A 12,573-nucleotide genomic window follows, 5' to 3' on the forward strand; every position below is an offset into this window, starting at 1 on the left:
TTGCTTCAGTTTCACCTGAATATTAAGTACATCCATGAACTTTATAATATGCAGAAGAAAAAAAAATGTTATCCTCAGGCAAAAAATTCAAGCATTTCTGCATATACAAGTCTAGTTGTACTTCAATTTTAAGGACAAATAAAAAAGCAAAATTTTGGGTTGCAAACTCCAATTCAGGACATTACTACAGTACATTGAATTTACAAAGAACAGATATTATTAATATGAACAGAATGGTGGCTCAGTATCTAGAAGGGCTGATTCACAGGTGTATCAGGCTGGTTTCAAATTCCAGGCAGTTCTCCATTCCCAAGAAGTCTGCATGTTCTGGGTAGATTTTTCAGATTGTATTAACCAGTGCCTGCAAATTGCTTATGCACAAGTATGTCCTGAAATGGAGTGTCTAAGGTGGGTTCTGTTGCCTCCTGACTGTTGCCTAGTTCTATCCCTGGCACACTAAAAACTCTCTGCCTCTATCACAGTTCCTTAGACTCTTTTAACTCTACAGCAATGAGATTGACTTCTTGAGGAGTTTCTTCATCAACACAGGACGGCCTTCTTGTGTGGATGACAAGGCTCCTTAATCAAGCCAGGAGCAGACTTTGGAACAATCACTCTAAGAGGAACACCATTAATGAAACCTGCATCTCACTGGCCCTTCTCTTTCGCCCTAGTACTCTCTCTCTCACACAGGTCATTTTACACATTTTCCCATTTTTTCTAGCTTGATTCCTCAATTGAAGCTTTTTTCTTTCTTTTTTTTCCCCTCATTCTGTGAACCACCTAGCTTACGAATATGTCTTGTCCACAGCCACTTCACTGACTAACTGACTAGAGACATGTTCCCAGCCAGGCACTCTAAGTTGTAAAAGGATTTGCTTTGCCAGTTGCAAAGATTTACCCAACAATAGGATTGTATGTGGACTTTCTGGTAAATTCAACATTAAACATCAGACCTCTTACCAGTTTAAAAATCTTATTTTATTGTATTTGTTGAAGGAATTGTCCAGCCATTTGCATACGTGAAGCACGGCAGACAGCTAGCAGATCATTTCAGAACATTAGAACAATCTAGACGAGAACAGGCCATTCAGCCAAACAAGCTCGTCAGTCCTATCCACTTAATCCTTCTAAAATAACATCAAGTGGAGTTTTGAAATTGTCTAAAGTCCTACTGTCTACCACTCTACTTGGTCGCTTATTTCATGTGTCTATGATTCTCTGTGTAAAGAAAAACTTCCTAACGATGTGCGTGAAACCTACCCTTAACAAGTTTCCACCCGTGTCCCTGTTCAGGGAACACATATGAGTTGTTAAGATCAAAGACTTTACAAAAACTTTAAGAGGACACTACACATCGCTTCATCATAGCCCCAATGTCTCTGTCTTCTTTCACAGGATTTCAAACAATACTTTCAAAGAAAACAGAAGAAGCCAAGGTCATTCTCAGCCCTGGATAATATTCCTTCAGATCTTAATGATCAATCTCTCCCTTCATCTTCTTTAATGGCAGCTCTTCCCCCCCTACTCTTGCCATTCACATATTCCATCCTCCATGGGATTGTTCTCCCCTTCTCCTCCGAGATCTTTTACCTGCTCTTTCTTCTTCAGTTACACAACTGATGAAGGATGTAACCTGAAATATTGGGTGACTTTCCTTCGTTCCTATACAGCATGGAAATTAAATTTTTAAAACAAATGTTACAGGCTTAGGAAATGGATAGGTTGAAGATGATAATAATTTTCAAAATTCACAAATCATTGTAAAAAGAATTTGTTTGTTATGAGGAAATTCATTAGAAAATAACTATGAGCAGGGAAGCTGTGGTGTCACAAAAAGAGTAACTCCACGGCTCTGACTTGTGAAGAGTTAAGAAATCAAATAAGGACACATACTTTCCTATATAGATGTGGCATTGTTCTTTCTGGAAAGCCCAGAAAGCAATACATTAGTATAAAGTGTAAGTGGCAGGAACAAAGTACTGCCTTGCTCTGCACTGATTGTGACTTCCTTTGAAGATGGAAAGAAATAAGATGCCTGGGCAATGTTCATAAACCATGTCTATACACTTCACCCCTAAGCAATGTTGCACACCTCAATTTAAAGACTTTGTCTAAGATCTGGCATGGCACAATGTGAAATACAGTGAAGCACCAACAAAAGTGACCCTTCATTAGGGGTGAATCTGCAGGCCACATTATTTTGATTAGGCTTTTCAAAATATAAAATGAAGCTTTGAACAGGCATATGAATTATACAAAGATTTCATATGAATTAAAATGTTCAAAAACCACTCATGTATAATAGATTAAAAAGAAAAGCAAAAATGACCCACTAAAAGTCATTTTGAATTCAAAAAGAAAGAGGAAACTAAATAAAGCAAAGACTTCAATAATATTTACGAAATGGAATATAAATTGGAAGTGTGTTACAATGAAAATGTGTAATGGCTGCCACTTTCTGGAGCAAACATTGAGGACCTCTGTGTCCAGTAATGAATATAAAATGTGATCTCTACCTACCTATTTAATGCACTGTACCAGCCTATCTATGTCAGGGTTGTGAGGAAGGAAATAAATACTTAATAAACCAGGAAATACCAAGCTATGGTTTACAGGGTTCACTTTTCTATTTCATTTTTTGCCTTTTTATTCATCTTTTTGCTCTGCACATTATATTACTCAGCATTTTGGTTTGTTTTGGATTTGGTAAAATGCCACTGTCTGCAATAAGATAATGAAAAACATTTTTGTATTGATTGAAGAATTTATATTAAGCACTGGCACAGGTGGTCTGGTTTAATGTTTACAAGTAGGGTAGACACTGCTGCTTTTACTGTACTTCTCATTTTTCTTGCTTGCTAGTTCTTTCTCAAGTTATTGAAATTTGGAGTTTATAGTATTTGCAGTATTTACTATAAAGCAATCTATTTGTTTTCTATAACTTAGTTGGTTTGATTTTCACAGGCAGCATAGTGAACATTCTTACTCTCAAGTGGGTGCCTTCACGTGCCAGACTTGAATTACAGGAAGACTTGAATTCTGACGCAAAACAAACTTTCAGCACAGCTCAGTGGAAGATCAACAGAACTTACCCTCTTTAGGGGACCCTTTTCTGGCATGGATATAGTAATGGACATTTTATTAATGGTGTACACTAGAAAATTGTCTTATCTGAAGCAAACGTAAGGACGGACAAAGCAGATGCAATCTAACGAGGTGGGCCCAGGTTGCCCAGCTACAAAGATGGAAGAAAAAAAAAAACTTCTGGATGCTAATTTCAAAAGTTGCACAAAACCATGGAAAGGGTCTTAATTTTAACTCTTTTAATAACAGAAAAAAAACTAACGTCTCTTTTTACAGTAAAAGATCATGGGAAGCCACAGCCTATCCTGACAGGGATACAAATCCATTACAAAGTGTACTCAAACATGTGCACATAACCAAATTTGAAAAATGGCTTTACCTGGAAAAATATTGAGATCAAATTCACATTTATTGATACCTGTGCAGGGCACAGTGTTACTGTTACTTGCATGTCTGATGAGCTCCCCTGTGCCTTGATCTACAAGTATTGCTAGTCAAAGTCAAAGAATAAACTATTTTGGTTCAAGTCTTCACTATGTAGTCATTTAGCTCCCCTTGACTCTTAATTAAGGTACCTGTCTCATATGTCCTCAAGGCATATTACCAGAAAAGACACTGAGAAAAATTGAATAAGATCATTCAGCAGTTTTCTAGCATTCTCTGCACACAAGGGTACAGTTGCTACAGACAAGTTACATAATTTAAGTAAACCATTAAAAATGAACCATAAATAATCATGAAGTGGAGAAGTGTTAGCAATTGGATAATACATAAGCAAACAATCAGTGAGCAGGAACGATCAATTTTTTACACTTAAGAGTATTTGCACATATGGGAGTTTGATAGAACACTCTCCTATTATGTCAAAAATATTAAACCTCTTCAGATTTAACAGTATATAACTTATACACAAGTCAAATGTTAAGCAAACAGTTTTTGCATAAATAAGGAATAGTGTGCCATGAGAGGTGGGCAGACTACTGCATTTATAAACAATTTATCTCTGTTACCAATCAAAGCTGCTGGTCTTTGAAAAACTACTTCAGACCAAATGTAACAAAGTATTTCATTTTATGTCAGATAACAATGTTAATGTAAAAAATCTGAACACTCCAGTGTAACTTAAAGAAACCAAACAAACATTATTTCTGTAAAAACACTATTTGACATTTGGAATAGCTTTAATAGCTCTGACATCCGGCGCCGCCAAGAGTGGCAGCCTTTTCAGCAGCTCCATGTATGACTGTATGTGTATGTGTACTTTTCTACTTTTATTTTTCTATTTTTATTTATTGATCACTCCTATCACTTTATTTTATGTGGATTTGTTCACTGGACACACTTACTTTTACAACGTGGGCATGGATTTTTACACGCCAAGACTCGTCTATTCAAGTACTCAACTTTGAGCGCTGAGAACAAATTCCAGTGCCGGTGTGGTTCCCTATTTACCCGACGAGGTAAGAAGGCGGTATCGTGGCAGCAGAACGGGCACTAAGATAAAAATGAAGCGGCTTGCGAGAAAGTGCTGTTTTAAGCCTTCGGTAACTTCTGTGATTCTGGGGAATGTGAACTCAATCTCAAATAAGATCGACGAACTGGCTACGCTGGTGAAAAATGTCAGAACCTACAAAGAATGCAGTTTGTTGTGTTTTTGCGAAACGTGGCTAACTAACACCATCCCAGATTCAAATGTGGAGCTACCCGGGTTTAGCACAGGTAGAGCGGACAGCGATGCAAGTACCTGTGGGAAGCACAAAGGAGGAGGACTCGCTCTTTATGTTAATACACGGTGGTGTAACTCTGGACATGTTAACGTCAAAATCTCCACTTGCTGCAGGGACATCGAACTGTTGGCCGTAAGTTTACGTCCCTATTACTTGCCCAGAGAGTTTGGACACGTCATTGTTGTCATCGTGTACATTCCTCCTCGGGCGGATGTGGAGTCAGCGAGTGACATCATCCATTCTGCTGTTGCTAAGTTACAAACGCAGCACCCTGAGGCGGTTGTGCTAATCGCTGGAGACTTTAACCATGTGACGCTGGACAAAACATTACCTACATTCTCCCAGTATGTGGACTGTAACACCCGGGGAAATAAGACTATTGATTTACTGTATGCAAACGTTAAAGACGCATACAGTGCCACCCCGCTGCCTGCGCTTGGGAAAGCAGATCATAACCTGGTTCTGCTTCAGCCTCACTACAAACCAAAAGTGAGAGCCCTACCTGTAACCACACGATCATTCAGGAAGTGGACCCCGGAGGCTGAGAATACTCTGAAAGAATGTTTTGGAACTACAGACTGGGATATCCTGCAGGGATCTCATAGTGAGAACATTGAGGAAGTTGTTGACTGCACTACTGACTACATCAACTTCTGTATGGACATTGTAGTTCCAGTAAGAACTGTACGCTGCTATGCTAACAACAAGCCATGGATTACAAGTGACATCAAGGGCCTTTTGAACCAGAAGAAAAGGGCTTTTAAAGACGGTGATCAGCATGAGCTCAAGCGCGTGCAGAAGGAACTCCAAGTCCAGCTCAGGGCGGCGAAGGAGCAGTACAGGAGAAAGCTGGAGCAGAAGTTGCAGAATAACAGCATGAAGGAAGTGTGGGGTGGGATGGGATGAAGATCATCACTGGCTGCAGCTCGAAGCAGGGTACCACCATCGAGAGAGACGTGAAGAGAGCAAACCAAATGAACAACTTCTTTAACAGGTTTGACCACCCTAACCCACTCTCACTCTCACCTCGGAGTACTGCACACTCCACACATCCTTCTGCTGATACCAGCATAGGAGAGACATCCCCACCCATAATTACAACAGCGCAAGTGAGCAGAGAGCTGAGGAGACTTCGTGCCAGCAAAGCAGCGGGTCCAGATGGAGTATCGCCACGACGGTTGAAGGTCTGTGCATCGGAGCTGGGGGGTCCTCTACAGCGCATCTTCAACCTGAGCCTGGAACAGGGGAGAGTCCCGAGGCTTTGGAAAACATCTTGCATCACCCCAGTCCCAAAGGTATCACGTCCTAGTGAGCTGAATGACTTTCGGCCTGTTGCTCTGACATCACATGTGATGAAGACCATGGAGAGGCTGCTGCTTCACCACCTTAGGCCACAGGTTCAACACGCCCTTGACCCTCTGCAGTTTGCATATCAGGAGAAGGTGGGAGCGGAGGAAGCCATCATCTATATGCTACACCGATCCCTCTCTCACTTGGACAGAGGCAGTGGTGCTGTAAGAATTATGTTTCTAGACTTCTCTAGCGCCTTCAACACAATCCAACCTCTGCTCCTTTGGGACAAGCTGACAGAGATGGGATTAGATTCATACCTAGTGGCATGGATCGTGGACTATCTTAAAGACAGACCTCAGTATGTGCGTCTTGGGAACTGCACGTCTGACATTGTGGTCAGCAACACAGGAGCGCCACAAGGGACTGTACTTTCTCCGGTCCTGTTCAACCTATATACATCGGACTTCCAATACAACTCAGAGTCCTGCCATGTGCAAAAGTTCGCTGATGACACTGCTATTGTGGGCTGCATCAGGAATGGGCTGGAGGAGGAGTATAGGGACCTAATCAATGACTTTGTTAAATGGTGCGACTCAAACCACCTACAACTGACCACCAGCAAAACCAAGGAGCTGGTGGTGGATTTTAGGAGGCCTAGACCCCTCAAAGACCCCGTGATCATCAAAGGTAACTGTGTGCAGATGGTGCAGACCTATAAATATCTGGGAGTGCAGCTGGATGATAAATTAGACTGGACTGCCAATACTGATGCGCTGTGCAAGAAAGGACAGAGCCGACTATACTTCCTTAGAAGGCTGGCGTCCTTCAACATCTGCAATAAGATGCTGCAGATGTTCTATCAGACAGTTGTGGCAAGCGCCCTCTTCTACGCAGTGGTGTGCTGGGGAGGCAGCATTAAGAGGAAAGACGCCTGACGCCTGGACAAACTGGTGAGGAAGGCAGGCTCTATTGTTGGCATGGAGCTGGACAGTTTAACATCTGTGGCAGAGCGAAGGGCACTCAGCAGGCTCCTATCAATTACGGAGAATCCACTGCATCCACTTAATAGTATCATCTCCAGACAGAAGAGCAGCTTCAGCAACAGACTGCTGTCACTGTTCTGCTCCACTGACAGATTGAGGAGATCGTTCCTCCCCCAAACTATGCGACTCTTCAATTCCACCCGGGTGGGTAAACGTTAACATTTAACATTATACAAAGTTATTGTCTGTTTTTCACCTGCATTATTATCTTTCTTTAATTTAAAATTATTTATTGTATCATTATGCTGCTGCTGGAGAATGTGAATTTCCCATTGGGATTAATAAAGTATCTATCTATCTATCTATCTATCTATCTATCTATCTATCTATCTATCTATCTATCTATCTATCTATCTATCTATCTATCTATCTATCTATCTATGTATCTATCTATCTATCTATCTATCTATCAAGAGGCACTGAATAAAGTTAGAAGATACAGAATTCTGCTATACACAGACTTAGCAATCAGAAATGGATCGTGATCAGGTTAATGGCCAAATAATAGTGTTCCCTGCATTTACAATATTCCTTGCATCACCCATTGACAGCGGACACTCAAAGTGTGACCGTGATCTTTCAGAAAATGCTTTTGCGGTGAGCTGCTACAACGCTGGGAGCCTGCAGTTGCCCCAGTGACCAATATGCTGTCTTCCACAGACGTGGCGACTGCGTTTCGGGATGCTCTTCGGCATGTTGTCCAGACGGGGGTGGCCTCAAAAGAGTTTAGAAACATATATATATATATATATATATACTGTATATGTATATAGCAATAAATACTCTGAATATGTTACCAAGTGATGCAGCCTCTACTTAGGTGTTAAGTGGCCTGTGATTATCAAAACTATTGTCAGGTTCTAAAATGTTGTTTTTGAAATTTCGTAGCCCATTTAAGCAGTAAACTGAAACGATGGTCTTGTATTTTCCTTTTTCTTACACCCAAGGGCAACACTTCCACTAAAAGATGTTAAAAGACTGATTGATTTCATATATAGTCAAGCTGCTGTTCCTGAAAGTTAATGTTCAAGGACAGTCATTCACTTTTAACCAATCAGCTTTAAATTCACCCTTTGACATCATAAAGCAGTGACAATATACGCAAAGGCAAATGGTTTCACAGTTTTATTAATATTAAAAAAAATTGGCTTACATTGGAAACTTAAATAAGAATTTTTTTTTTCATCCAAGAGTAAAGGATTTTACACACTTTTTTTGAAATGACAAATAAAGGTTTTATTTTCCTCTGGTCGAAAAACTGGATTTTCCACACATTTTAGCAAACTTCTTTTACCACTCTAGCCCATTATACCATTTTTTAAAAACAATACTTTTACATCCAAAAACCACAATCAATATATTCAGTTCAAATCTACCACCATCTACATCTTATACCGGGGTGTTCAACTCCAGTCTTGATGGGCAGTAGTGGCTGCTGGTTTTCATTCTAACCCTTTTCCTAATCAGCAAGCTGTTTTCACTGCTAATTAACTCCTTTTCCATTCATTTTAATAGCTGTGTTTTTTTAGAATTCAGTCCTCTGAATTGATTAATTTCTTCATTAAATGGCAGCCAAACAGAAATGAGATGTGAAACGAGCCAACAGATGACCAGCTAACTTGGAACTTCAAACTCCAGCCAATTTCACTCCAACCAGTTTCTTAATGAGAAGCCAATTCTTGCTGTTAATTAAAGCCGTCATTGAGTATCCTGACTTGTTGCTGCTCTCATTCTGCCACAGCAGACTGTTGATTTTCTGTTTTTACTAAGACCACCATCAAGATGTTTTGGTGACCTGAGCAGACCAACATGACGAGACCTTCACCTTTCTTTATTTTCAGGTTAGCTGGTCATGTGGCGGCTCATTTTGTGTCTCATTATTGTTTGGCTGCTCATTAAGGAAAAAAGAAAACAACTAAGGGGCCTGAGTCACATCAATTAAAAATAAGGCAAGTTAATAGGCAGCAAAAATGGCTCACTAATTAAGAAGATGGTTAGAAAACCTACAGCCACTGTGACTCATCAGGACCGGAGTTGGACACCCCGGCCTTTCACCTTGTAAACTGACTCTGTGTCTTCCCTTTCTCTCTATTTATTTCTAATGCTCCTTCCTTTGCCGATATTCTTTTCTCACCCTCTTACCTTTGTACAACAGTGGATTATCTCCTTGGGTACAACTACTACAAAGATAACAATGGTCTCTCACTGGCAGGGTCCAAATTGTTTTTCCTCCGATTTCCAAAAATCATCTGTTTACAACGTGACATGTGTTGAACTTTCTGCATCCCATCCAGCACTAATATTAGGCTGTCTGGTACACAGCTGAATGGCCAGTGACCAGTGATGTCAAAGGATAGATTCCGGAATTTTTCTCTCCTAATGGCTCAGCTGTGGTTCTCTCTCATATTTGCCCAAGCACTGTTCTTTATTTATATTTCTTCTTAATCTCTTTCTCTCGGTGGGTGAGACAAGACTTGTCAGTGGGGAAGTTTCTTTGTAATTGTTGTTTTGAATTATGTTACAATTGTTCATTTGTTTATTTTTGCATTTGTTAGCTCATTACAAATTTGATCACACATTAATTGTAAATAGACAATTTTCCTTGGATACAGGTGTCAGTCAAATGGAAATAAAAAATAATAATAATGTAACACATGTAAGCAGTAAATTTGTATGAGTTTAGATTTAAGTGGCTTCCAATCAAAAATGTCACCCTATAAAATATACCTTAAAGTTTGTGAAAGAATTTCTCTTAACTGGAGCAAAAAAAGGTAACTTGAAATGTAAAATGCCAACCAGGGAATATCGGTGGGACTGCGTGTTTTATTTAAGTCGGTTTTTATTTCAGAATTCTTTAGATAATGACTCTTTAAGTTGTAGACTCACAGTTCATGTGGGAAATGTTCTGTAACTGAAATAGCAGACAGGTTCAAATGATTTCATTCGATCATTAATATTAATGAAGTAGTTTCCAATTCTAATTTGGGATTAGATTAAATTTCAAGGTGTATGCAAAATAGACATAGAGAGGAATTCTGGGAGAATAAGAATACAATTGTTAAAAGAATGGCATAGTTTATTAGAATGTATATGTTTATGCCTGGATAAAGTGACCAGTGTGTATATGCTTGTAAGAATATTATAAATGGAGACTTACTTAACTCTTTCAGTGCTGATGTTGACTTTTGTCAAAAGGAGGAGTTGACAATGGTAATCAACTGTAAACTGTGACAAAACCCACCGTTACATTTTATTTGGACTCTCGTTGCTAGAAGGAAAGTTAGATTCAGTGGTTTGACTGAGATTCCCTGCACTCTCATGAGTAGCAAGGCGCATACAACAGCAAAAATAGCACTGACATCTGGCGAGAGATCAAAGCGAATGTGTAAAGCAAAATACTCCGTGGACGATGTTGTTGCCTATTATCTCTGAACTGGACTATGACTTGTCGGACTCAAGTTTCTGATACAAGTGATCGAAGGATCCACCTTCAGCTGATTGGTCCCCAGCTAGTCATGGTACTGACAATGTTCGCCAGGGAGGACTGCCACTTAACAATGATAAGACTTAGAAACCAGATTGTAATGCACTGCAACCGTGTCCCAGCCACGCAAAGAGAGCCTGGCAGCAAGCAATCCATTGCTTTTTGGAAAAAATATTCAGCCCTCAAAGAGTTAACATGTTTATGCCTAACCAAATATGACTTAATTAACAATCAACCAGACCAAGGGAACTTACCTGTTTTCTGACATTTTTGACTGATGTCATATTTTATATAAAGCAATCTGCAAGACTCTATACATTCAAAGGAATTTGCAGTAAGAAGGAAGGAGGAGAGATAGGGAGAGAAACAACTGCCAAAGAGAAGACAACTCAGTCAGACTTTTCTACCTACAGACTGCCCCTTTGCTCTAAGAATCATACCTGGTCTAAGAAAATAAAGACTGTAACAACCAAAGCTACAGCTGTCTCCTAAGAAGATGGCTGTGTTACACTGATTTGAATCGTTCAGGTTGTAGGTTTTCACATCTAACATTTACACCGGTCTTCTCCTTCAAGTTAACATAAGTAATGACTGAAACAGTCTGAGTATTGCTTTGCTGAAGTGTCTTGTTGTTTCTTTACATTTAGCAATGATCAATGATTATTATTTGAACAAACATTTAGGTTACGTACTGTCATGGGTAGTGATTAGCCCTTGGCTTCTGCTAGATTGTGTAGCCCTTTCCAAAGTAGCCATTGGTATACGAGAGCCCGACAGGAGTAGTGGTTCCTGGCTTTTGCTAGGGTATTCTGAAGTGTAGCCCTTTCAGGGGAAGCAATCTGAAGGCAGATTGACACATAAGTGAATCCAAGCAGGGTCACCTCATGAGCAGAACAGCCCCTGGTGAGGTACTGAAGTTGAGGTAGCTAGCCTCGGCTGGTGTTGAGATGTTCTTGATTTATATTTAAGCTTATCTGTGCTGAGTGAATGTTGAATAGGTAAGTTTTGCAGGATGTATGTGAGAACCAAGGCTAACAGTTTAGGCATTTCCAGTATTAACTTGTCTACCAATATAAAAAGAACCTCAGAAGTTAAAATATCTTATCTGGACACTTGTACACCACAAAAAACAGCACACCTAAAAGTATGTGTTAAATATATGGAATTTTTTTTTTTTACAATTAGCAGGCAACAAACAGCAAACTATACTTTCTAATCCATACTTAAACTAAACACTATCATATTTCGCTATATGGCAAAATGACTGTGTTTGGAAATATATTCTCAAATAAAGGTAAACACTGAATGCTCTGTCAGCTTCGGTGTCTTGATTTATTTATTGCAGTTTACATTATTGAAAATACAACATAATGCATTAGACACATTACAAATATAAAGAAAGAACTCATATGCCTCATATGTTCATCTGGGCTGGATGCCATCTGCATTATATGTGACAATGAAACTTTCATTATTTAGTGCAAAAAAGAAAAAAGAAAGAGGAAAAAATCCTACCTCTCTGCGTCTGGAAGCCCAGCAGGTTTGTTTGATCTTCCACACGACGGCAGCAACAAGGAGCAGTGACAAGAAGCAACTAAAATGTAAAACAAAAAAGCATTATGAATTTTTACACTTTTACTGCAAAGGAAAACAAACTCCTTCCAAATTGACAATTATCATTGTGCTAACACAACATCCATCCTCATGTACAGCTGAACTAAACTCAGCTGTCCAGCACCGCTCACAGTTTAAAAAAAAACAAACAAAAAATTAAAGACATGAAAATGCTATGCTAGTTGCTTGCAAATTTTGCACTTATTAAATTTTGTGAAGTTTGAAAATAAACAAACGAGATTTAGTGTTTACATTGCGAAAATGAAGTGGTAAACTGACATTTCAATGCCATCTTAGCTAGTGCTCTCTGAGGAAGTTATGCATA

At 39.4% G+C, this 12,573-nt stretch overlaps 1 protein-coding gene across 1 annotated transcript in view; it reads right to left on the minus strand.

Annotated features, from left to right (window-relative positions):
• The window catches only part of atrnl1b (attractin-like 1b), a 1,074,694-nt gene that overhangs the window by 354,768 nt on the left and 707,353 nt on the right, over positions 1 to 12,573 (minus strand). The window contains exon 26 of the mRNA XM_028795765.2: positions 12,150 to 12,228. Coding sequence (XP_028651598.1) covers positions 12,150 to 12,228 — 79 coding nt within the window. The remainder of the gene's footprint in view (positions 1 to 12,149; positions 12,229 to 12,573) is intronic.

The sequence above is a fragment of the Erpetoichthys calabaricus genome, chromosome 2 (genome assembly GCF_900747795.2).
Source record: "Erpetoichthys calabaricus chromosome 2, fErpCal1.3, whole genome shotgun sequence".
Classification (NCBI taxonomy): domain Eukaryota; kingdom Metazoa; phylum Chordata; class Cladistia; order Polypteriformes; family Polypteridae; genus Erpetoichthys; species Erpetoichthys calabaricus.